At 35.0% G+C, this 27674-nt stretch overlaps 2 protein-coding genes across 2 annotated transcripts; both read right to left on the minus strand.

The window, feature by feature from the left end:
* Positions 1-1922: 1922 nt before the first annotated feature.
* LOC142632280 (aspartic proteinase Asp1-like) lies at positions 1923-10089 on the minus strand. The gene is made up of 8 exons (XM_075806707.1): positions 9687-10089; positions 6246-6369; positions 4578-4798; positions 3357-3581; positions 3114-3252; positions 2549-2746; positions 2381-2447; positions 1923-2279 (listed from the first exon to the last, which is right to left on the minus strand). The coding sequence occupies exons 1-8, from the start codon at positions 9896-9898 to the stop codon at positions 2167-2169; spliced, it is 1299 nt and encodes a 432-aa protein (XP_075662822.1). The 5' UTR covers positions 9899-10089; the 3' UTR covers positions 1923-2166.
* Positions 10090-12311: 2222 nt separating this feature from the next.
* LOC142631803 (aspartic proteinase Asp1-like) lies at positions 12312-17528 on the minus strand. The gene is made up of 8 exons (XM_075806124.1): positions 17123-17528; positions 16329-16446; positions 14860-15080; positions 13752-13976; positions 13510-13648; positions 12961-13161; positions 12778-12844; positions 12312-12666 (listed from the first exon to the last, which is right to left on the minus strand). The coding sequence occupies exons 1-8, from the start codon at positions 17344-17346 to the stop codon at positions 12554-12556; spliced, it is 1308 nt and encodes a 435-aa protein (XP_075662239.1). The 5' UTR covers positions 17347-17528; the 3' UTR covers positions 12312-12553.
* Positions 17529-27674: the final 10146 nt, after the last annotated feature.

Consider the following 27674-nt stretch of genomic DNA (forward strand, 5'->3'; position numbering starts at 1 on the left):
TCGAAGCCTTTCACATTAGCATTTTTCATGAACTTCTTGAATTGCCTTGTGATGTAGGACTTCATCATGGAATCTTCATCATCAGAGGACTTATCTGTATCACTGCTTTTGGCCTTTAGTGTCATGCTCTTTCCCTCACTTGATTTCCTAATCTAGTTAAACCCAGTTCATAGGTTTGCAAGTTGCCAACCAGCTCTGTCAAAGTAATTTTGCCAATGTCCTTTGATTCCAATAGCGGTGAACTTGGTATGAAATCTCTCATGCAAAGATCTGAGCACCTTTCTTACAACCTTGGATTCGGGAATAGTTTCCCCAAGATTAAAGGCAGAGTTAACTATGTCCTTCAGCTTAGCATAGAACTCATCAAACGACTTATCCTCCTCCATCTTAATTTCTTCAAAGCTCATAGCAAGCCTTTGAAACTTTGAATCCTTGACAGCCTTAGTCCCTTCATAGGTTGTCTGGAGGATGGTCTATGCTTCCTTAGCAGTTTTAGTAGAGGATATCTTATTGAATTCCTCATTGATGACCACTGAAATTCTCTGCTTGGCATTATCCCAATCAGCTGGCGCTTCCTTTGGCTTAGTCCAACCAATCTCCACAGCTTACCACACTTTTTCATCTAAAAACTGCAAGAAAGCTCTCATTCGTACTTTCCAGTATGCATAGCTAGTGCCATCAAATAAATGAGGTATAATAAGAAATTGTCCTCTATCCATGATAAACAGGGATCCATGAATCACACAACAAAGATTAACCCTAATCAGAATGTGCCCACTCTGATACCACTTGATAAGCCAAGAATGTATTGACCCCCTTTGGTAACTTAATTAATTAATTTAGCCTAGTGAAATTAATTAAATTCAATTACATGCAATAAGCGTGGTAGCACAAATAAATCACCAAATAACTAAATACAGCAGAAAATAAATTTGACACAGGTGATTTGTTTATGAATGAGAAAAACCACCGAGGCAAAACCCCATTGGGTTAATTTAAGGTCACCACTCCCGAGAATCCACTATTATCAAAACAAACAGTTACAAGTAAAAGAATTTCAGTACTTTATACCAACCTACAGTTGAACACTTACCCTAATATACAATTGGACTTGTAATGTAGTGACAATCTCTCCTTTCAATGCATGACTCCAAGTACGTGACTAACCAATTGATGTACGGATCCAAGTACGTGACTTACTCTTCGTACGAATCCCAGTACATAACTAACACACCAACTTGAGAAAGATGTAGGCTGCAAAATTTTTCAGTTCATCCAAATGATGAAGATCAAGAAGTTCCTTAGTTACAAAACACTTGGCGCACAGACGTAGTAGCTTCTTCAAAAAATATGATGAACTAGATCAAATTGTCTCCGATTACAATATGTATGAATAATCACTTTGCATCATCTGAGACGGCCCTTAAAATAATCTTTATATATGTTTAGGATTGTGAGAAAAGAAACCCTACACAAATACACTTGGATATGCTTGAAAACAGATCTAGAAATCTGAAATTCGTAATTCTCGATAGATACAGTTTCTGTCGAGCTACTGTCGAGCACACGCATTAAACCTCGATAGATAATATATGTCGAGCTTTAATGAATAACACTTTCTTCACTTGTTTCTTGGACAGTTTTGCATGGCTTCAATGCTAGACTTGAACTCTTATTTCTTGAAGTATTAAACTCATCATAAATCTATCCAATTACAAGTAAAATGCGTTTGTTAAAGGATTAGCCAATATACAATAACATATGTTCTAACAAGTTCCACATATATCCTAACAAAAACAATAACATAATGATAGAAACTAAAAGTTAAGAAATGATTGCCACACAAATTTGTATATTATTTCACATTTCTGGTTCTTTAAATAGAAATTTTGCAGGAAAGGACTCAGAGCAGTATTACAAGGTGAATTCCTTTTAAGCAATTAGCAATATTTTTTAAATGTTAACTGTGTATAACCTTTTACCGTTTATACCCAATACATATCAAATGGTAAAACCCACACTTTGCTTAGGCATATTTACGTGTGTATAATATACAAAGAGGATACATACAACAACTATTCAGTCTATTCTCCTTTAAATCATAGCTTAGGTGCTCTTTGATGATACCAAAGATGGATTGACATGGACGAGTAGTTGACATTATCATCAAATGCTAGTACTTTTAGATTTTGGAAGCTGATCGCAGTTTTTTTCAGGAGCCCATCCAATCCGCTGCTTTTCATTGTCGTAGATCACCACCTTATCTTGCATTGATATGTCTTACAAAAACCAAAAACAAAGGGGACCAAAGGGGGGTTTCAGTTTTGGATGTTTGATATTATTATGTTCATGGTTGTGCTCAATATGTACCAATAATTACCTCCAATGATGTTCAAATTCCTCCCTGCTGTTCCATTTAGAATTCCCAAGCAAACATTTTCCTTGTGCTGGAATAGTATGTTTGTTAGTGTTTTGAAAGTATGTTATTTACTTGCAAACAGAGGCAGAAGTGAAAAGAACAAGGGGAGAGAATTAGGGTGGAACTTACTGAAATAATTAAATAAGCTTCAGGGGGCAGTTCAAACTGAGTATCTTTCTCATCATTGGCGAAGCTCAATGCTATGGGCTTGAAGTATTCCCTAACATCGTCTAGGCTTTTGAAAGGTCTTTCACCTTTCCAACAAATTGGGAGAGTCTCATCATCCAATGCTTGTTTTAAGGACTTTCCAATTAATTCTTCCTCCACCTACAAATACATTTCACAATTTTTTTTAAAAAATCTGTAACGTATATCTATAAATCAAGTAGTTCTGAAATTTTTGTGGTAAGCAAAACACCAATGTTGGAAAATATTTCCTAGGCTTTGGTGAATGGAAAATAGAAATGAAGAATGAATTTGAGATCAACATAAACTATGATGGAAGAGGAAATGAAGCATCTATTATCGTTTAGCAATTTAGGAGTTTTGCAAGTAATTCGGAAAATTTTAAAACAATTCAGAAATAATTTGAGAAAACTGGTGCCAGTGCCTTATCCATATTGTGAGTACAATTTCTGGTGCATTTTTAACACTATAGTTTGGAAAACAAATATTCAGAATGCTTTTCACTCACCAAAGTAATTAAAGATTCATAAGCCGGAGGATATAGGTAGGTGTAGGAGCTCCCGCTGTCAAACACTGTGAGTAAGTCTTTAATTCCAGTAGGCTGCCCTCCAAATTTGAGTTCCACCCACCCAGGTGAGTAATATTCACTGACACACATCACAAATAGAGTGTTTACTATAATAAGAGAAAAATAAGAACTATAACGAGGACTGTTTAAATTGAATAGAAGTGATCCAGAGGGGCTAATTACGGAAGGTCACTTGACATTGATATCCACTGCACAAGTGAAGAATCATAATGGTCGTCCCCAAAAAAGAGATATCCTCCGCCTCGGACACTCATACAATGACCAATGATATTTCTCACCAAACCATCCATACTAAGCTGCGATACAATGCTCAACTTTCCCTTGCCAAGGCCAAGTACACCGTCATTGGGATTTGGAAAGGGACCAGGAGTTTGATTATATCCACAGCTGCAGACAAGAAAAAATTCATGAGTAACAGTTTGCATAAGCAACTTATGACTAACTATTTATGCTTATATGCATTACAAATCATACACCTGAGTAGCGGGATAAGAGCACTTTTCATTCATCCATAGCAACACTTAGTTATAATCAACAATCACCATGCATATATGCAATACAAAATTACATGTCAGTATCAAATAATGATTGTGACCTATCATGGATAGGTCCACTTAAAAATGTAGTGGGTATGGTTAGTTTAGTTAGATGAGACAATAATGCAGTTTTATGTATGTAATGCTTGGTTACCATGTTAAAACATGACCAGCATACTTCGAAATGCATTCTTTTCAGCTTAACAAGTTTTCTTGTGCTTTTCTCCTGACATAGTTACATTCAAGTTCCAGCTTCATTTCAATTTCATCATTTCTGGTTCTTAAATGACAAATATGAACAGCCTGATCCATTGATGGACCGCATTACCAGGAAAAGAAAATACAAAATTTGCAATTATATATATATATATATATATATATATATATATATATATATATATATATATATATATATAAGATGAGAAGTCCCAGCAACTATATAGTAAAAAATAGGCAGGTACCGGCTGGATTTTTAGAAGTTGAAAAGAGCCTTTCTTTTCCCTCTTTGTTTTGGTGTGGAGTTTAAGAGAACCATCATAGTGTTACAAAGGTCAAAAGAGAAGTTCTCAGCAAATATTGCTACCATATGGAGTAAAAGTCTCAAAGAAAATATGTGATTCAAATTATTCTGGTCACCATTTGGGAGTAATTTGTTCTTAAGCTGCTTTCACACAACTTTCAGCTTCGTATAAGAACTTTCATAAAAAGACAATATGAAAAGCTTACTACAAAAATTCTATTCAAAAGCTTCTTTCTCTTAGATTGCTCTCAAAACAAGTTTAATGAAATTGAGAATCGAGAGCATGTAAAAGTAATTGAGATCAAGGAAGCAAACACAGTGACCAACCCAAGGGCTAGGGAATGTTCCAATTGTTTTCCATCTCTAAAGTTGAAGGAAAAAGCATCCTTGACAAGGACACCCCTGGTTGAACTGCCATCTTGAAACCAAAGCTCATAGTAACATTGCTCTGTTGTTTCACATTTGTATTCAGGAGGGTGTAAGGATTTACAAAGAGGATCCCCACAGAGTACCGGGTTGTTGCTAGGCTTGTAATGTGGATGAGGTGCCTGCAAAGAAAACATATTAACGTATTGTCATTCGGGTAGTGTTTGTTACACAAACACTGTCATACACCCATTTTTGAATTGAAATCATAAATTAAAGACACGATTTCAAACTTCAACTCACCATTTCAATTTTTTTTTTTTTTTTTAAATGTGTATAATAGTGTGTGTAACAGTTTTTACTTTTTATCCTTGTCATTAATACTAGTTACTGTCACCAACATATATGAGTTTTAGAAACCAAAAAGCCTTAAGGATAACATGACTTTCTAATAACAAAGAGGATAGCATAAACATAGAGAAGGCAATGATAGGGGCAAAATTTGACAGGAAATTAGGAAAAGACACGAGATTTAGAATAACATGAAATGAGGGATATCTGGGTTGGTGGAAGCAATGAATCAAGATAATTATTTGGGGAAATTACATTTTTCAACCTTAAACTATATCCATGCTACACTTTGCTCCTTGAACTATCAAAATACACTATCGACCCCCTAAAGTAAAAACTGCATAACACATAACCCCTTGCAATTTGTTTTGTTGTTAAGTCTAACAAAATTTAGTATTATAAGACAAATGTACCCATCTATCTCTGTTTTGGAGAGATAGGTAAATTGGTTTTTTAATACTTAATTTTGTCATACTTAACACCAAAATAGACGTTGGGGGCATTAAAATGGAGTTATTTATAACTTTGGGTGGGGAGAGGGGGGCTCAATCATGCATTTCAATGGTCCAAGGGGTTAAGTGTAAATAGAATATAGTTTAAGGTGAAAATTTTTAATTTTCCCTAATTATTTAAATTATCATAGATTGAGAGAGTTAAATATATGAAGTTGCAATCCTAGACAATCCCAAGTCTGTTGTCTAGGTTCAAACTATCTATCCTACTTAGAGTATAAGCTAAGCAACCTAAAGTCTTGAAGTATAAGCAGAATAACTATAATTCTACTTGTAGTTTAGTATTGTTACTCTAGGATTTTAGGATACCATGGATATCCATCAATGAGTTCATTATAACACAAAACTATGAAGATGTGTCATCAAAGACTTTCTCCTATGGATGTAGACATCTAAAATTGAATCACGTTAATTTGTTATTCTTTCTCTTTCTCTTTCTCTCTCTATGCCTTCTTTAAATTCTTCTTCATTTTTCCTCACACTTTACAATTGTATCAAAGCTATGTCACTGTCACAACTTTTCTAAATGGTATTAGAGTTATGTTTTCAGGGTCATGTTTCATCTTTTTCTAACAGGGAGCTACAATGCATGTTTCCATGATATGAGTCATTTGACTATATTCTCTCTCTTTTTCCTTTTTCTTTTCCATAATATAACCATTAGCATTACTGCATAGAGAATAAACTTAATTATGCATGCTTATAAGAAAAGGCAATGTACAAAATTAGAAGAAAACAAGATAGAGATCTTGTCATAGCAATTTACCTTGGTGAAACGCTGACAGGGACCTTTAAAGTCACACTGGAGCCATGTGAGGTCACTACCGGTGTCAGGATCAAGAAAGTATGGCTTTGAAGGCTGGCCTATGTTGAGGGTAACGTCAAAGAACCTACAAAAATCCAAGTGTTAAATACAAATAAATAATACAAAATAAATAGAATAAAAAAAGATATTTGTTTCTATTCAAATAAATAAATATATAATATATAAAAAAATAGAAACAATAAAAAATAGAAATAAAAAGGATAAAATAAAACAATTAGGATTAGGATGACCTAAAAGAGTTCCGCATCATGAACTATGTACCACGCACAAAACTTAAATGAGTTCGACAAAAGTCACATAGGAGGAAATGAAGAAATAGACCTCATGTGAAAGTGCATGAGATCCTACCATGTGACGTTCTAATTTTGCATTTAACCATTTTTTACCTCTTTTCTTTAAATTTTTTTTGTTGTTACCCAAAAGTTGACATTAACTTATTTTTGCTGTTATCTTGTTAATCTCTTATTAATTGTCCGAGCTTATACCACACATTTATCTCTTCTTCAAGTCTTTTAACATATCCATTGCTTTAGTATTAAAAACAAAAGCAAAATACTAAGACTAATTAAGAACTAATAGTAATAACTAACTAAATAAGGCCTTTAGAGAGATAGAGAGACACGAAAATATTGTGGATTGTTAAATGAAACGCATTGTTTCACTATCACCAAAATAGAAGACATGAGATTGACAAAGTATTTGTAAGAGAGAGAATGAGGAATCTAAGAGGCCCCCACCTCCATCATACATGTCTCCCACCACCATCAAGCTGCCTAAACCCCTACAGGTAGATTTAAAAAAAAAAAAAATAGGAGCTTAAAAATGATTTAGCTTTGGGGAATTTGGTTGGATAGTTTTTGTTTTGGGTATATAAGTAGAAAGAATATTTTGTGCACAATGTAAAGCCATATTCTACCATGGTTTCAAATAATCTATAAGACATATGCATACACACTTGCCCACACTATTTCTTAATGCCGCACTATCGATGAATGGAAGATGGTGAGATAGTTGGGTATTGTTAGACTTATGGTTAAGTGATTAAATTCACAATTTCCTAACAGTTTAAGCTTTTGGGACAATCGGTAATTTAACATGGTATTAGAGCAGGAGATCCTAAGTTCGATCCATGGTTTTACTCTACCTCCCATTTAAAATTTTAAATTCCCACTTGTTGGGCCCCTACTTATAAAGGGAAAGTTTAAACCCACAAGTGAGGGGAAGTATTAAGCTTTTGGGACAATCGGTAATTTAACAGGTATACCTTCATTTAATGGTACGCAATCTATTAACACAATACAAATTAGTTGATTTTCATGGTCCTATTACTCTTTTGCATTTATTTTTGGTTTCATGATTTTAAAAAAAAAAAATAATGTTATCTTGAAAATGCTACAAATGTGCAGTGAAGCTACTAAACTAATTTTTAATCTCTCTCTCTCTCTCTCTCTCTCTCTCTCTCAATATATATATATATATATATATATATATATATATATGTTTCTTTAATTTAATTTAGTTTACTTTTTCTTCATAATATATGTACAACATTTTTCAAAACCGTTTTACATAAAATATTACAAAATTATCTATGCATTACACGAGCAACTTACTAGTGTGTGTGTGTGTGTATATATATATGTATGTATGTATGTATGTATTAAAAAAAGGGCGCATATGGTAGAGTATGAGTTTTTGCTATGTGGCACATTCCTTGCAAATCCTCAAGTGCCACATCGAAGATAATAACAAATTAAATATTTTCTTTTTGTTTCATTTGATTCAATTTTTCAAGAATTTTCTAATTGAAAAAAATAAAGATTCTTTGTTTCTTTTGATTCAATGATTCAAGGTTTTTCCTTCCTTAAATATACACACAAAACGTTTTGCATTTCAACCAACTATTTTCACCTTTTGCATTTCTATTCCTTTATATACACCTACCCATAGCCCTTCATGTCATTCCATGTCAAATATGCTCAAACAAGAAATGATATTATTTACCTTCAATATTTCAACGACACCTACCTAGCTCCAACATTGTTATTCCATTTAATACTAACTCGCATAAGTTGGCTACAACCAGGGAATAGAAATGCAAAAGGTGAAAATCCATAAGTGTATTTTGAGTGACAATAGCAATTACGATTTTGATATTGAGGTCGAATGTTGTGGACTTGGAGGTTTTTTAAAGGTTGTAATTGACTGTGGGTGTTTGGGATCTTGGAAAGCCATAAGTGTTTTTTTTAAGATAATTAAGGAGAAAGAGAAAGATAGATTCAATGTCAACTTTTATTCTACAATATTCTTCCAAATTTTTTTTTATTGCTCATTACTTAAACCGAAAAATTATAATGGATATGTGCATACAATTTATAATTGTTGCTTCTTATGATAAATTTATTACTAACAAAGTTATATAGTAATTATGCAATAATATATGAAAAACATTCTTCAAATTCATCTAACATAAAACATTACAACATTATTTGTGCATCACATTGGCTTACTAGTCTATATTTATATATGTCTAAAGGTGAAAAGTAGTATTTATTGTTGCTACACTCCAATTGAGCCACAACAGCGGCCATATTATTTTTTTCCTTTTTTTATTTATTTTCCCATTTTTTTTCATTCTTCTAAAAAAAAATTCTTTATTTTCTAATTCAAATTCCTATTGTTACTCTGTTTCAGATTCCCACCATTTGCCACCCTCTTGAATTAATTGTTTCTTCTCACATTCGCAAGTCGTGGATACTTAATTTAAGAATTTTCTTGTGTGCTTTTACTCCTTATTTTTAGCTTCATAATATAACATGGGAAGCATGCATTATAGAAGGTGAATACTGAATATCTTTTTCTTGCAATAAAAGATATTAATTTTTATGATGTGGGACTTCGCCAAGGTAAGCGCTTTAGTCCCACTCGTAGAGTAAACCCTAAATGCATGAGCCACCCGCAAAGGCCTATGTTTGGGTTTATTACAACTCATCTTGGCACGTCCTTAATTGCTAATATATAATCTATGACATAATTTTTTGCACAACTATTGATATGATCTATTATAATTTGTGTAGAGATGGATCCAAATGAAAGTTATATTTCTCAGCAGAACAGATATCTCATTAATTGTAAAAAAAAAAATGTCAAATCCATGACATTATTCCTTTTTTTTTATACCATTATTCTTAACTCTAATTACTTTTTTTTAGTGACACATAAAAAGTGAACTATTAATATTACTTCAATTTTAGTTTTTTTTTTTTTTTTTTAATTTTTTTTGCATATGCGTAGATGTGTGGATTAAAGTGTCTACAACAGCATTTTCCCTAAAGTGAAAGTGGGTAAGAATAATTTTAACACGTACTATAAAAGACATACCCATCAGGATACACGTTGCCATGAAGAGGAAGCACAACGGAGTTTCCAACTCGGTTGAGCATCAACGAAGATGTCGTTGCTTGTGCTGGTACTGGTAGCATAGACTTCCTTCCATTCTGTTTCCCAGAATATGAAGCTGATGACAATGAGGAAACACGTAAAACCAGCATCAACACCACCACACGTAGTAGCCCCAACATTCCCACCTTCATTTTTCTCTCTCGTCTTTCTTTTTCTATTTACCTTAATTTGCAAATGAGTGAAGGCTGAACTGTGTTTGATGAAATGACTGAGAAAAGGAGAGGAATATGGAGGGTCAATCACTTTCAAATTTCTTGACGTTTTGTGGATTTTTTTTTTGGCACAAAACTAAGTCCTGGGTATTGAGGAGGGTCTTTTTTCATTTTTCTAGATGGGAATTTGGATAGGTGGGTGGTGTGACAAATAGGTCATGTAGTACATTAACACTAGTACTTTGTAAGCTAAGAACGAATGGGTATTGCTTGTTCCTGGGTATTGAGGAGGGTCTTTTTTCATTTTTCTAGATGGGAATTTGGATAGGTGGGTGGTGTGACAAATAGGTCATGTAGTACATTAATAGTAATACTTGTAAGCCAAGGACGAATGGGTATTGCTTGTTCCTTTAATTCTCTAGATCTCTAATTACCATTCTTTCCTTTTCTGTTAGGTTTATTATGGAACCTGTGTTTGGACTTCATGCCAGCATTTCTTTATTCCTTCCCTCCTTTCAGATTGGAAAACTATATTGGTGGACTACTAAAGAGATTTAACTTGGCCCCCCCAAAAAAAAAAAAGTCTAGTGCTGACATGTTTGTAATGATGAACTCAGTTGCTTTGTACATAAGGAAAAAGAGTAATATTATAATTATAAACTATTTTATAACATTTTTACAAACTGTTAATGTGACAAATTCTTATTGGTTCTTATTTAAGCCATCACTAGCATCATTTTTTTATTTACCAATAACTATTCAATACCCACTACATTAACAAGTTGTAAAATAATTTGTAGTTATAGTTATACAACTAATTAAGCCAAAACATATAAATAAGAGATGACTTCTTTTTTTGGGTCTGCAACCCTTACCACTAAAAAGGAAAATTGTTGTTGTACACACAAAATTGCACACAACCGCACACACAAGAAGCGAACTCATGTTTTCTAATCAATATTTTAATAATAATTGTGAAATTATGAAATTGTGTTTTCAAAATACTACACTAAAAATGTAGAAACAAAGTAATAGGTTCCTAACTTTCTTCTAGTCACTAAATTCATGAAATTGACAATTACTGTAATTTTAAATTAATAATACAAAATTCATTTTCATTTGGTAGGTAAGGAAAATGGGAGAAATGGAGAGGAAAGGAAGAAATATGAAGGATGGACAGGGTCTTTCTTTTTTATAAAATGTTTGGGAGGATAGGGATGGGGGAGGGGAAGGATGATGATTATCCAATTGCATCCACTCCTTTTAATATTTCCTCAAGGGAAAGGAGGAATGGGAGGCAAGATGAGAAGTGATTTGTTTTCACTTTGTACTAATTTGCTACTCATCTTCTTGATATTTAATGATGATGAGCTAAAATCGTCAGTGAATTGTAGACTCCAAGTCACTCTAATGGGTACCTATGAATAAGAACAATGTAACCAAACAAAAGGCATCGGTGTGGTATCAGTTAAAAACCCTTTGAATGTCAAATTAGCGAATGAGAAATCTCTATCAAATCTTTAGTGAGAGAGCTAGGGATTTTTTGCGTACTTAAGAAAAGATGAGGTATCGTGCTTAGCAGTTTAGTAGTATGACAAGATCCCTTAAGCATGGAGATTTTTCCTTCTAGGGAAGATTTGGCATTTAAGGTTTCCGAGATTGCAGGGTGTCTTTCCATATGAGGGAGATGCGACCTTGTAGCATATTCACTTTGCGTGATATGCAAGATATTCCTTTATATGGATTTTCGTGGGGACCAAGACTCTGTTGGACTCGTCGGCTTCATGCTCGCCTTGTCGGCCTCTCCTTCGTCCGTCGGGATTTTCATCCGTCAGCTTTATAATGTGGTCCCGTCTCTTTGCATGACTTTGGATCCTCCATCTGCTAATGTGGGATTGACGGACCTAAGGGCATTGTCAATGCCTATGCATGACGTGTCTGGGCTATGGTCAGAAATACCCCTATCATTTAATATTATCATTTTCTTCATAAATGGTTTTATGATGGAAAACAAAAAATACAAATACTTGTTTCTTCTTTTCATCCTTCTCCTTCTCCCTCTTTCCTCCCTTTTTTTTTCACCACTCTTGCTAAACGCAAAATCATAGAAAATCATTAGTTCCTCTATCCTCTTTCATCCACCCAACCTAGCATTACTTGGCATTAACTCCACCTCTAGTTTCATTCACTAAAACTATGTCATTTGCAAAAAGCATACACCAAGGAACTTCTTCTTGAACCAATTTAGTGAACTCATCCATCTCCATGTATCACCAATTGAGGATAGAGGCTAAAAGTTAAGAAATGATTGCAAATTTGCAACACCAATTTGTATAATTTCACATTTCTGGTTCCTGAAACTATAAATTTTGCAGGAAAGGACTCAGATCAGTATTACAAGATCAATTCCATTTAAGCCATCAACAATATTTGTAAATGTTAACTATGTACAACCTTTTACCGCTTCTACCCAGTACATATCAAATGGGAGTACAAAGGACACTTTGCTTAGGCATATTTACATGTGTAACATATAAAGAGGATAAAACAACTATTCTCCTTTATATCATAGCTAAGGAGCTCGATCTTTGACGATAACAACGACTGATTGACATGGATGAGAAGTTGATATTATCACCAAATGCTAGTAGTTTTAGACTTTGGAAGCCGATCGCAATTTGCAGGCGCCCATCCAATCAACTGCTTTTCATTGTTGTAGATCACCATCTTATCTTGCATCGATATGTCTGCAAAAAAATAAAGAAAAATAAAACAAAATAAAGGGGTTTGGTTCAGTTTTGGATATTCGAAATTATGTTGAATGTTTATGATCCATAAATTTTTGTACCAACATTTACCTCCAATGATGTTCAAAGGCCCTGTGTCTTTTCCATCTATAATTCCCAAGCAAACATTTCCCATGCGCTGGAATAGTATGTTTGTTAATGTTTAAAAAAAAAAAAAAAAAAAGAGTACATTATTTACTTGCAACTAAGACAGAAATGAAAAGAACAAGTGAGGAGAATTAGGGTGGGACTTACCGAGATAATTAAATAAGCTTCAGGGGGCAGTTCAAACTGAGTTTTAGCTTTCCCACCATTGGCGAAGCTCAATGCTATGGGCTTGAAGTATTTCCTAACATCGTTTAGGCTTTTGAATGGTCTCCGACCTTTCCAACAGAGTGGGAGAGTCTTGTCATCCAATGCTTCTCTTAAGGACCTTCCAGTTAACTCTTTCTTCACCTACAAATGCATATGACAATTATTTTTTGGAATCTGTTACATAAATCAAGTAGTTTTGAAAGTTTTGTAGTAAGAAAAACACCAACATTAGCAAAAATTTCCAAGGATATGGTGAATGGAAAATAGAAATAAGGAATGAATTTGAGAAAGGGAGAAACTATAGCGGAAGAAGAAAGGAAGCATATATTATCATTTAGTAATTCGACAATTCTTAAAATAATTCAGAAATAATTTGAGAAAACTGGGTTATAAATGCCAGAGCCTTATCCTTACTGTTAGTACAATTGCTGGTGCCTTTGTAACACTATATATAGTTTGGAAAAAACTATCAGAATGCTTTTCACTCACCAAAGAAACTAAAGCTTGATAAGCCGGAGAATTTAGGTAGGTGTAGGAGCTCCCACTGTCAAACACTGTGAGTAAGTTTTTAATTCCAGTAGTCTTCCCTCCAAATATGAGTTCCGCAAACCCAGGTGAGTAATGTTCACTGACACATTCACAAATAGTGTTTACTATAGTGAGAGGAAATAATAAGAACTATAAAGAGGACTGTTTAAATTGAATAGAAGGGATCCAGAAGGTCTAATTACGGATGATCGCGAGACATTGATGTCCACAGCACACGTGAAGAATCATAAAGGTCATCCCCAAAGAAGAGATAGCCTCCACCTCGGACACTTATACAGTGACCAATGACATTTTGCACCAAACCCTGCATACTAAGCTGTGATACAATGCTGGACTTTCCCTTGCCAAGGCCAAGTACTCCGTCAAAGGGATGAGGAAAGGGACCAGGAATTTGATCATATCCACAGCTGTAGACAAGAAAAAATTCAGAGCACATAAGTAATAGCGTACATAAGCAACTCATAACTAAACATTTATGCTTATATACATCACATATCATACGCCTGAGTAGCGGGACAAGAGAACGTTTCATTCAGCCATAGTAACACTTGGTTATTATAAAAAATCACCGTCCAAATATGCAATATGTCAGCACCCAAATATGTAGTGGGAATGGTCAGTTTACTTAGATGAGACAACTAATGCAGTATCATAAAATGCTTGGTTACCATGTTAAAACATGACCAGCATACTTCAAAATGCATTTTGTTCATCTTAACAAGTTTTCTTGTGCTTTCCTCCTGACACGAATTACATTTAACTTCCAGCTTTGTTACAGCCTCACCATTTCTGGTTCTTAAATGACAAGCATGTACAGCCTGATCCATTGATGGATTGCATTACCGGGTAAAGATATACAAAATTTGCAATTAGCTGCTCAATTTCACATTTTTTTAACTCTCTCCCTCTCTCTCTCATATATATATATATATATATATCAAAAATTGGCAGGTAGCTGCCTGATTTTTAGGAGTTGAAAGAGCTGATCATAGTGTTACAAAGGTTAAGATAGAAGTTCTCAGCTAATATTGCTACCATATGGAAGTAAAAGTCTCAAAGTCTATTTGTGATTCAAATTACTCTAGTCACCATTTGGAAATCATTTGTTCACAAGCTGCTTTCACACGACAGCTTGCAACGTAGTATTAATATGAAAAGCTTACTACAGCAATTCTATTTCATCTCTCTTGGATTGCTTTCAAAACAATTTCAAGAAATTGAAAATTGAAAATTGAAAATTAAGAGTATGTAAAAGTAATTGAGATCAAGGAAGCAATCAAAGTCACTAACCCAAGGGCTAGAGGAGGTTTCAATTGTTCTCCATTTGTAAAGTTGAAGGAAAAAGCATCCTTGACAAGGACACCCATGGATGAACCGCCATCTGCATACTGAATGTCATAGTCACATTGCTCTGGTGTTTCACATCTGTGTTCGGGTGGGTGCAAGGATTTACAAAGAGGGTCCTTACAGGGTACCAGGCTGTTGCTGGGCTTGTAAAGTGGATGAGGTGTCTGCAATGAAAACAAGTTAACACATTGTCATTAATACTGGTTACTTTTACCAACTTTAAAGGTTTTAGAAACTATACAGTTTATAGGATAACATGACTTTTTGAAAGAAAAAAAAAAAGCATAAAAATAGAGAAGACAATGATAGTGGAAAAATACGACAGTGTTAAATTATCAATTGTCCTAAAAGTTTAGTTTAATCACTTAATCATAATTCTAAGACTCCCCCCACTTGAAGGCCTAAACTTTCCTTTAATAATTGGGAGCTCAACAAGTGAGAATTTAATATTTTAAATGACATTTTAAATGGGAGGTAGAATAAAGACAAAGATCGAATTCAAGATCTCTTGCTTTGATACCATGTTAAATTACCAATTGTCCTAAAGGTTTAAGTTATTAGAAAATGGTGAGTTTAATCATTTAACTATAATTCTAACAGACAAAAAATTAGAAAAAAAGAATCCCAAAATTTATAATAACATAAAATTGTAAAGCAATGCATCAAGATAATTATTTGAAGTTCTCTAGATTGGGAGTGTTAAATATTTGAAAGCATAATCCTAGTCAAAGCTCAAGTCTGTTGTCTAAACTATCTAATCCTACTTGGAGTATAAACAAAGCAATCCAAGTCTTGAAGGATAAGCAAACTATAATCCTACTTGTAGTTCAAGTATTGTTACTCTAGATATTAGCCTACTATAGAAACTCATCAATGGGTTCATTGTAACACGGGGCTTAATAATAAATATATAGTTATCAAGAACTTTCCTTTATAGATGTAGGCCTCTAAAGCCGAACCATGTTTATTCTTTGTTTTCTCTTTCTTTTTCTTCCATTCTCTCTCTATGCATTTTTAGTTTCTTCTCCATATTTTCTCATATTCTCCATATTTTCTCATACACTTTATATTGGTTTCAAAGCTATGTCATATTTTTTCTAACATTGTATCAGAGTTATGTTTTATCTTCTTTTTTTTGTTTTTGTTTTTGTTTTTGTTTTTTTTTTTTTTTTTAATTTTGGCATCAGAGCCATGTTTCTTATTTTCTAACAGGGAGCTACAATGCAAGTTATTCCATGAATATTTGACCATATTCTCGCTTTTTCGTTTTTCTTTTCATAATATAACCAAAAGCATTACTACATAGAGAATAAACTTAATTATGCATGCTTAAGAAAAAGAAGAAGAAGAAGGGGGAAAAGCAATGTACAAATTAGAAGAAATAAGATACAGATTTTGTCATAGCAATGTACCTCGGTGCATTGGACACAGGGAGCATCACACTGGAGCCATGTGAGGTCACTACCGGTGTCAGGATCAAGAAAGTATGGCTTTGAAGGCTGGCCTATGTTAAGGGTAACGTTATAGAACCTGCAAGAATCCAATTGTTAAATTCAACAATATATGTCGTATGGGGTTAGACATATATATCATATTGAAATTGAGATGCTAACACAAATTAGTATCCTTTGCAATTTAATCCTTCCAGAAACTAAACTACGAAAATATCAAATTGGTAAGCACCAAAAAAAAAAAAAAACCTAGCCATGGACATTTTAAGGTTTTCTTTTGTTCTTTTCCTCCTCATTTTTAGTTTTATACTATAAAATGAAAGGCATGCATGCATTGTAGAAGGTGAATACTGTATACCCTTTTTTTAGCAATAAAAGACACATTTTACTTTTGTAATCTAGGGCATTTAACATATTTAATAAATTTCACAATTGTTGATATGATCTATTGTGATTAGTGCAAAAGTGGATTTAGATGAAAGTTATATATTTTTAATCAAAACAGATCATAACACAAATTGTGAAAAACGATGTTTAGAAACTTTACTTTCACTAGAAAGTGTAAAGACATAACCTTTGTGCTACAAGAAGTTGTCTATTATTCTGAAAGTGATTCTCCATAATTATCCATATTGTGATAAATGTCATGATCCTAAAAGAACTCTTACACATGCTCTTATTACTTCCTTTTTCTTTCCCTTTTTGTGACACATAAAAACTGTAAGTGGGTAAGAATATTATAATACAATACATACCCAATAGGATACACGTTCCCATGAAGAGGAAACACAAGGGAGGACCCAACTCGGTTGAGCATCAGTGACGATGTCGTTGCTTGTACCGGTCCTGGTACTGGTAGTATAGAGCTCCTTCTATTCTTTTGCCCAAAATAGGAAGCTGATGATGATGAAGAGGACGACACACGTAAAACCATCACCAACACCACCACACGTAGTAGCCCCAACATTCCCACCTTCATTTTTCTCTCCTATCTTTTTCTCTTTCCCTCAATTTGCAAAGGAGTGAATGAGCAAGTGAATTCTGAACTATGAGTTTGATGAAATGACTGAGAGAGAAGGAGATCAAGTTTTGTACTTTCTTGACGTTTTGTGGTTTTTGTTTTACATGAAACAAAGTCCTGGGTTTTGAGATGGGAATCTGGTGAAGTGGGGTGGTGTGACAAATAGGTCATATAGTACATACATTAATAGTATTACTTGTGAGCCAAGGAGGAATGGGTATTGCTTGTTCCTTTAATTCTCTCTCTAATTACTATTCTTTACTTTTCTGTTAGGTTTATTATGGAAACTTGTGTTTGGACTTAAACTTAGATTTCTTCTAATGCCAGCGGTTCTTTTATTCCTTCCCTCCTTTGAGATTGGAACTTGGAACATTGTATTGGGAAATCTAATAATTAATAAATAGATTTGTCCATTGTAAAAATATATAAATAAATAAAAATAAAAGCACTTCCAGTTGAAAAAATGGAGCATATGGGGGAGCTTCCTGGAAACTTCTTTGTGCATAAAACATTATCTCTTTTCATAATTTTCCTCATCACTTTTAGTGTATCGATCATATCCCATCAAGGAAGCTTCCATGATTCCCCATAATAAAATTTAATTTCTCAACCTTTAATTATTTACAAATATATATGCATTTAATCACTTACAAAGTTAAGTATTAGAAACGCTTACCATGTATCTGTCTATGGAATAAACTATGAGAAACCATTAATATTTCTTCAACAAAGAAATTGAGAAAATCCTAATTTCTTTTTGTAATGAGTATTAATAGGGAAGTGAAATTCGTACCATAGCGGCTGGTACGGCCGAAAAAATTCGTACCAGTCACCAAACCGGTACCAAAAACGTCTTAAAATGTACCGGTTTAAATACCGGATGTTTCTGTCTGTACCGGCCATTTCAGACGGTTTTTGTGCTTCTAGCTGGTATAAGAAATGCTCTTCAAACCCAGTCGCAAGCGCCTTCAATTTCTTCTTTGTTGCTGCATTATTATTCTCCTCTCCTTTTCGTCAGCATCAACAACTCTTTGTAACTGTGTCTTCATCATTTCTTTCTATTGGCTTCTCTTTCTATCTTTTGCTTTCTCTTTTTTACCCCTACTCTTTTATCTCATTGCCTAGTTGTACCCCATGTTTCAAAAAGTAAGTGAAAGTCTACTGTCTACTATCTACCCATAGGATTTTATTTGAAAATAACTATAAAATCCAAACTATATTATTAGTTAACCAAGGTTTGAAACTATTTTGGTATCTAACAAATCGAGTCCAGATGACTCAATTTTGGACTTATAAATCGAGAATATTGCTCTCGGTTTTCAGCTAAGGTGGACACTTGGTCCACGTAGGCACTGAACCCGTCACATAGAAATCGAGTCCTAAGGACTCGATTTAGTTTTGCTTCGTTTTTCTCCAAGAACCACACGAACTTTCTTGTTCTTCCAAGCCCCAAAAACCCATGAATACAAAACCCAAAACATATCAAACCCACACTCCACTCTACAACTTAAGAACCTCCTCTAGCAATCTAGCTTTGGTTTGACGAACCTCCGCATTCATTGCAACTGTTGATGACAGACTTCGCTTTCTGTACATCAGATTACTCTCAATTTGATCAAAATTTTTGCACAATTTATAAACCCTAATTCTTCGCACCAAAATCTCAACTCAGCTAAGAGTGAATTCAACTACATAGCTAAGGTCATGTGATTTTCCTACTAAATTACATTCTTTTTCCTCAAGATTTTCTTAGTAACCAAATAGGTCAGGTTGACAGAGCAAGGAAAATCTAGAGAGAGAGAGAGAGAGATGGAAGGGGCCTGAAGAGTAGATTCAAGGTCGGCTTAGACGGCGGCGTAGAGGCAAGCCAAGGCGTCATCGCCGGCGACATTGAGATCCTTCTTGCAGATCGCGTCTAGGGTCAAGATGTCAATCACGCTCATCTTCTGCTACTTTGATTTGTTTTGGGTTTTATATTTGATTTGAAGCAAAACTAAATCAAGTCCATAGGACTCGATTTCTAGATGACAGAACTCGAGTTCTATGTCTACGTGGCATTTTGCGTTCCACTTCAGGTGCGGCATGATGTTGAAATCAATTTTATTGTACTCGATTTAGCAATCCAAAATCGAGTTTGTTGCACTCGATTTGTTAGATACCAAAATTGTTTCAAACATTGGCTAACTAATAATATAGTTTGGCTTTTATAGTTATTTTCAAAAAAAATCCCAAAAAAGTTGTGTACAAATCAATGAATTTATGTGGTTTGTCAACATTCCAGGTGGCAAATATTAAGTTACTAATTATAAGTTTTGATTTAATTTTCTTTTTCATTCTCAAATTAGTAGCTAATATATATTTTTATATTGAGTTTTACACTTGGATGGAGCTAAACATATTAATTTGGGATGGACTTCTCATATAAAATAAATTTGGAATGGAATTTATTACAATTTTCAATATTTTTAATAGATTATATAAAATATTTATTATTTTAATAATAAAATAGCGGTAAACCAGAAATAGTACACCGGTATTAATCGGTACCGAAACATACCTTTTTTTAGCCATATCGAAACGGCTTCCGGTACGAAATTGACTCCCTTAGTATATACAATAACAATCTCATGTTAATGTAAGGCGTACATGTATATCACTGTATGTTCATATATATTAAAGTAGTAATGTTACAAACACAACTTTTTTTTTTTATAATAAATTTCACAAATTTCTACGTTGATCAACTATTAGTGATGGACACAGCTAATGTTTATGGACTTATTAGGGCCGATTTTATAGTATAGGCAAACAAAGCAGTCACTTAAGGCCTCCAAATTTTAACCAATAAAGTTATTCATTTCATTGTAAAAGTATTAATTAAGTCCAATTATTTTCCCTTAAACAAAAATTAAGCCCAAATATTAGTCAATAAATAAAATAATAAATTTTAATAGAGAGAGAGAGAGAGAGAGAGAGAGAGAGAGAGAGAGATTACATTCACAATATTTTTACAACAAATTCTAAGTGGCAAATTGCTGCTAGCTATATATTATTGGTGGGCAAAAAAGTACTTTAGTGATGGTTTTAAATTAGAACGAGTAACAACTTAACACCTAAGATATGTTGTGTAAATGTTATGGATGTAGCACTTCTAAAAAAAATGCTACTATATACACAAAAAACTTCACAATATTGTCACAACAGTGGAGTTGGCAAGCATTTACTAGTTCTCATCTAGGTCTACCACTAACATCACTTTTTAACTTATCACTATCAATTTGTCACATCAACTAGTGTAAAAAGTTTTGTTAAATGTGTCTATAGACTTTAATTAGTAGAACAAGAATATAAACATTTAATTAGTAATTTTGCATCTATAAAAAGTAGAGTTTAAGTAATATTTGAATATTTTAAAAAAATCATATTTAAATATATAAAAATTCAATTTAGTTTTTGTCTTAGGCCTCTAAATGCATCAAGCACTCTTAGGACCCAGACAAATTTTCTTTGTCCAACTTCAAAATTGTAAAATTGTTGTGAAAAAATTGTATTTGTAGTATTACCAATATAAAAGGAGTATTGTCCCTCCAAAAATTTATATATATATATATATATAAAATAAAGGACATTGCATACATCCATTCCAATAAGATACTTTCTATTTTTGATTTGGGCTCGTAACAACCATTGTAATTAATAAGTCCCATTCACTTATCTCCTTCCTTCACTTGAGAGATGCTATGGTGGTTTATGTAGTGGTGATGGTCTAGATAAGGAGTATTGCATGCATCCATTGCAATAAGATACTTTCTATTTTCAATTTGGGCTCAGAACAACTTTCTTAATTAATAAGTCCCATTCACTTATCTCCTTCGTTCACTTAAAAAATACTATGGTGGTTTTTGTGGTGGTGATAGTGGGAAGGGACTGGAAAAGTGTTAATACTACGTGATCATTATTTTTGTTTGGGTAAAATATTATTTTGGTTCTTAAATTATACTAAAAATTTGATTTTCATCTCTAAACTTTAAAAAGTTTTTTTTGCATTCTTAAACTATGTGAAGAGTTTTTTTTTAATAGCTTATAGACAAAAATAAGGATGAAGAAACAACATTCTTCAATAGTTTAGAAATGAAAAACAAACTTTTATAAGTTTAGGGATGAAAACAAATTTTTAGTAAAATTTTTAATTGTGCCATTCATGTTGTTCCAGAAGATATATATATATATATATATATATATATATATATATATATATATATATATTTATATTGATATATATTGAGAGAGTTTCAATCTACAACGTTCGCTTTTGATAATAGCTCTCTATCATTAGACTAAGACACCACTCAATTTTGGTGTAGGCGGGGTATGAACCCCAGATCTCTTATTCAACCATCAGAGACTTTACTAGTTGAGCTAACTAGAACCCATAAGACTATATTTGTTAGCTGAGTGGGATTGGGAAATATAAGTGAAGAGGTCGGTTTAATTGGGGAAAGTAGCGCCCAGTAAGGTAAAAGTGTCAAATATGTGAAATATTTTTTATGGGCACATGTGGATTAACGTAAAATTTAATCTTAAAAAATTTTCAAATGGATTTAAATATAGTTAGCAATATAAATAACAGAATATATATACCAAATAGAAGGCAGAAATACTATTTTAGTCCCTACTTTTTCAGGTCATTCCCATTTTGGTCCCTACGTTTTATTTTTACCGCTTTTATTCCTTATTTTGGAAAATGCGTTTTGTTGTTGTCCCTACCATTATCTTAGTGACGTAATTTCCCTATGCAGCAGACGGCGAAATAAAATATTGTTTTTTTTATTGCAACGTGTCAGTGCATTCGCTCCACCTCAACTTGCCATTAATAGACTCATGCGCGCCTCATGTGACTTCCTCTCATGTGTGTAAAGCTCCTCTCCCACCTAAAAGCTCCCAACTCAGTTGAAATCTCTAACCCCTAAATTCATGACCCCAACTCCTCTCCCACAGCACTGCTCAAACATCATCCTCACGATCTGAGTTCATGGAATCAAGCTCTATATCAACTAGTGGAAGCTTGAAGAAAAAAGGCCCAACCACATGCTTCTGCTCTGAAAGACCTGTGCTAGTGGTATCATGGACACCTAACAACCCTGGCAGAAGGTTCTACGGGTGTCCAAATTTCTAAGTAAGTGTATTTAATTGATGTGTATTTGAGTAATGTGTACTTAATTTCTGGCTTTCAATGTAATGGGTTGAAGGTGTAATGGGTTGAAAGTGATTCTTTGTTTTGGATTGAAAGTGACTTCTAATTAAGTTTTCTGATTTGACTTGTTATAGTGACTCTATTGTGCTTTTGGATGTAGGTTGGACGTAAGTGTAAATTTTTCTAGTGCCATGATGATGAAATCTGTGAGCGTGGCAATGTGTTGATCCCAGAGCAGAGGCAATGAATACCAACACTTAAAGTTGAGGTTGTAGGCTACAAGAAGAGAGAAAAGAGGTTGCTCATCTGTTTGGTGCTTTCTCTGGTGATAAGTGGAATGATGCTCTATATGATCCTATCTTTGGTTGGTTAGATAGGTGAGGTGAACAAGGTTAGATCAAGGAAGTCAATACCGTACCGGAGGCTGTATCAGTTTGACCAGCGGTACGATATATTTCGGATACCGGTCAATATCGGTGTACCGTTTCGGGTTTACCGCTAATTTTATATATCCTTACATAAATTAAAATTCCTTTAAGTATATATATAGATGAATATATAAAAATATTTACATTTAAATTTATTTATTTTTTTATACGTTGGTTGGTCAAAATTCATATAATTTGTAAGTTTATATATATATTTTAAGAATATATGATTGTACTTATCTAAAGTCTAACAAAAATAGCAGTAAAATTTATCTAATAAGAAAAAAGAAAGAAGATCCTCAGAAAGAAAAAATAAAAAAAGAAAAGAGTGGTTGTAAAATATTTTAAATTACCATTTGTACTTATCAAAAGTTGTTCTTTTACAATTAGATGGCAGTAAAATGTTTGAGTCTAACGTGTAGCTGTAGATTATCTCAAAAAAGAAAAAAAAATGTAGTAGTAGTATTAGTGTGGACTGTCAGTGGGAGTATTATTGTTTAATAAGAGGTGTCGCGTTCTTAACATTTTATAATATTTTCACAATAAATTTACCAGTTAATATTGATTTTAATTTGAACACATCACTTAAATATTTTTTTATCAGTATTAGTTAGTAACAACTAATTACTTAAGATTTATTGTGAAAATATTGTAGTAACATTTTTCAATTTTAATTTTTTTTTCTTTATCTTTTTTTTTTTCATCCACACGCTTCTTTTTTTTCTTCTTTTTTCCTCTTTTTTTTCTCCTCCACACCTTTCCCTTATCTCTGTCTTCATGTCTTCTCATGCTCTCCTGACTTTTCTTCTTTTCTTTTCTTCTTTCTTTTCTTCTCCGGCACTTCATCAGTTCATGCTCTCTTGACTTTTCTTCTTTCTTTTCTTCTCTGGCACTTCTTCATCAGTTCATCTAGAGCTATCTTCAACTTTCTTTTTTCTTTTCTTCAATAGCACTTCGTCTACTCCAAAGCATTGAAGAATGTCTCTCTAGTTTTGCTCTCCCACCAGCGCAAGTCCTTCTCCCCACCGAGCTCAGATGAGTCAGCTTTGCTTTTTCTTTTTTTTGTTCTAATTTGATTAGTTTTAAAATCGTGATTTGAGTTTATATTTTGATTGAGAGCTCCGTCGATTTTGTGCTTCACCACTGTTTTCTGATGAGAAGCAAATAGAGAGTTTTGTTCTTCTTTTTCTCCTTCTTCTATGCTTTCTTTCATTACAATGAGACTTTTTGTGTTTCGGCCCAGTATCCATTTACCGGCCGAAACAGCCAGATTTCGCCGGTACGGCCGGTACACGGTCGGTATGGCCGGTATTTTTTCCGGTACGAAACATGGGTATACTTGTACCGGTGCACTTGCCGGCACAGTATATACCCGCCGTACTGGCCGGTACGGTACGATATCACTCACACTGGGTTAGATATGTGGGTAGGAATTAGTGTTGGGATTTAGTAGAAAAATCCAAAGTTTTGAGGGTCCTTTTGTAGGTTTTAGTAGTTTGGTAGGAAGTGATGTGTGTTGGGAAGTGATGCTCTATTTTGGTATGGTTTGACATGTGGTTGTATATTTTGGCAGTGTGTTTCCAATTAGCTTTGGAACACCTATTTCTCCATGAAATTTAAACTACTTATCAATGGAACATTTGATTAATATTTATGGCAGTGTGTCCAATTTCTGTTGATAATTGATGTGTTTTTAGGATAATATTTATTAAGATAATATTGGGATGTTGTAGCTTGCTGAGTATGCATTTTTTCACATATAATGGTTGAAATTTTGGACCTAACATCACCAACATCACTTTCAAATTTTGGTTGGACCAACACAAGTTTCAATATCACTTTCAACATGAATTCACCACTTTGACGTGTTGTTGTACTTGTTATGCATGCATTTTTGACTTGTTATGGCTGAAAATGTGGACCTAACATCACAATAAAGTTCTATTGTACCAAATCATGAATTCGTCACTGTACGTGTTGTGAGCCCGGGCCTGTTGAGCTTTGGATCTTAACCTTAAGGCACAATACATGATCACGCGCTCGTTGGGCCTTAGGTCTTAATCCGAACACCCTTTCAGGCCCAACATTAGCCCAACTACCAAAACGGGCCCCTCCTTTCTTGTACATCAATGTGAGATTGCGCCGATCAATTGCACATCAACCGGGAAATGCGCTTGCCCAGAACATCCTGTGTTCTCGACACGCGCAGTATTGTCTTGGGGAATATTGCTACCGGGAAACCTTTTGGTGGCTGAAACCAGTTCCAATATCACTACCACTGTTCTCAATGGAGCATCTTCTTATATAAAGTGATGATACCTAACCCCACCCACACGAGTGAGGTCAGGAAGCAATTATAACCACCCCCACTCATCTGAGGCTATAAATATGGGAACAAAAGGAGAGGAGGTGGTTGGTAAGTAAGAGGTAGAATAGAGTGAAAAAGGTGTGTTTCGAGAGAATAAAGGGACTGTGAGAGGGAAAGGGTTCATTTGAGTTAGGAAGTGCTTTCAAGTTTACCGGCAAAAGATCACCCATAGTAGGAAACTCTCAAGCCCACTACATAAATAAGTTGTAAGCCCAAATACAGGCCTGTCTAATTTAAAGCCTCTTTGGGTATGCATAATTGGCGGCGTCTTTGAGAATCTCCTACGAAGCTGTGGTTCTACTGAGACTCACGCAGGGAAAATGTCCGAAGGTCAGTCAAGAAGTTATGCGAAAAGTGGTTCTGGGAGATCTCTCGAGGATCAACTTGGCGAGAAAGAAGGCAAAAGAGGCATGAAGACAGGCAGCATGAGCAGGAGGGAGAGCGGTCTAGCCTTAGAGAAGGGTTGTTTCAAACGCATTAGATGTTGTCGCGTGCTTCGAGACATCATTGTTTTGACGAAAGGAGCGAGGATCTCAAACGCTTGCGTAGGTTGGTGAAAGATTTGGAGTTGGAAGCAAGGGGTAGGCGTCGAAAAAGAAAGGAGTGTGAGGAACCGTCGACCAGCGTGGGTGAATGCTATAGAGCAGGCTCCTGCCAATATGATTCCCATCGACACCGAGATCATTCACGGGAATATGTAGACCAGGACTCAATTTCCCCAAAAGAGCAACAACCCCTGAATGCTGCTATGGATGCTATGAGCTAAGCGTTACGCAAAGCTGCTTATTCGTCGTTCTCAGGGGACATTGAATGGGCCCCCATGCCGAGTAGATTCGCACGGCCTCCGATAAATTATTATGATGGGAAAACAAACCTGGTGGAGCACGTAAGTCATTATATCCAGATAATGTCTTTGCACACTCATAACAATGCACTAATATGTAAAGTATTTCCATCGAGTCTCAGGCCCACCACTTTAAGATGGTTCAATGAGTGGAGGAAATGCTCAATTCACAATTTTGTCGAGCTGATTCAGGAGTTTAGTGTTCGGTTTATGACCTCCAGTCGGGTACTGCAGCCAATAGACGTGCTGCTATCAATGAAAATGAGGGGTTGGGGAAACCCATCGCAATCACACTAGTCGGTATTGGCAACTATACAACGAGATCGGCGGGGGCAATGAAAAAATTGCCGTGAGTACTTTTTGATTAGGATTGCCCGAGGACTCCGAGATGTGAGACTCGTTGACAAGGAGACCTCCCAAAGATATGAGGCAGTTGATGAGATGCATCGAAGAATATAAGAGGTTAGAGCATGATTGATAGCAGAACAAGGGCAAAGCTCCGATCATAAGTCAGCCTCGGTGGGGTGGTTTTCAATCAAGGCTTAGAAGGGATTTAAGGGTTTGGGAGCCAGGTGCACAAGCAGGGGAAGTGAACGTGATGTTCAAAGAGCCGGTGCACAAAATTGTTGATCAAATAAAAAATGAGCCATACTTTCTGTGGCCGAACAAGATGGGGGTGACCCGTCGAGGAGAAATCAAAACTCGTATTACACTTACCATAAGGACAAGGGGCATACCACCGAACAATGCAAGGTTTTGAAAGATCATCTAGAGCAGCTGGTTAAAGTGGGGTATCTGAAAGAGTTTGTGGTAGACACGAGGAAGCAGGATGCCGGGCTGGGAACTCGGCCTCGGGGAAATCCTCTTCCACCCCTATTGGGAGTAATAGAGGTCATTAATGCAGCTTCAAGGGCTACCGTGGTGTCCGGAAGGAGAGGAGTATTGACCGTGGTGCCGGCAGAAGGTTGCCAAGACAAGCGACCCTGAGAAAAAGATGAAACTCACTCGGGAACCCATTGCCTTCAATGACGATGACCTGGAAGGAACGATCCAGCCGCACAACGATGCTTTGGTGGTCACGGCTCGGATAAATGGCTTCATAGTGAAGAGGTATTGATAGATCAAGGGAGTGGTGTTGAAGTGATATATCCTGACCTATTCAGGGGGCTCAGATTGAAGAACAAAGATCTCTCCAAGTACGACACATCCCTGGTGGGGTTTGACGGCCGGACGGTGATCCCAGACAGGCAAATTTCACTTCCAAATATGGAGGGCAAGGAAGTAATGGTGACATTCATAGTGGTCACCTTATTTTCAACATATACAGCAATTCTTGGAAGATCATGGATTCATGCAATAGGGCGGTTCCATCCACCCTGCATGTAAAGGTCAAGTTTCGCGCTGAACAAGGTATTGCCATAGTAAGGGGAAACCAGCAAGTGGCCAGGCAGT

The sequence above is a fragment of the Castanea sativa genome, chromosome 4, assembly GCF_040712315.1.
Source record: "Castanea sativa cultivar Marrone di Chiusa Pesio chromosome 4, ASM4071231v1".
In the NCBI taxonomy this organism is placed as follows: Eukaryota; Viridiplantae; Streptophyta; class Magnoliopsida; order Fagales; family Fagaceae; genus Castanea; species Castanea sativa.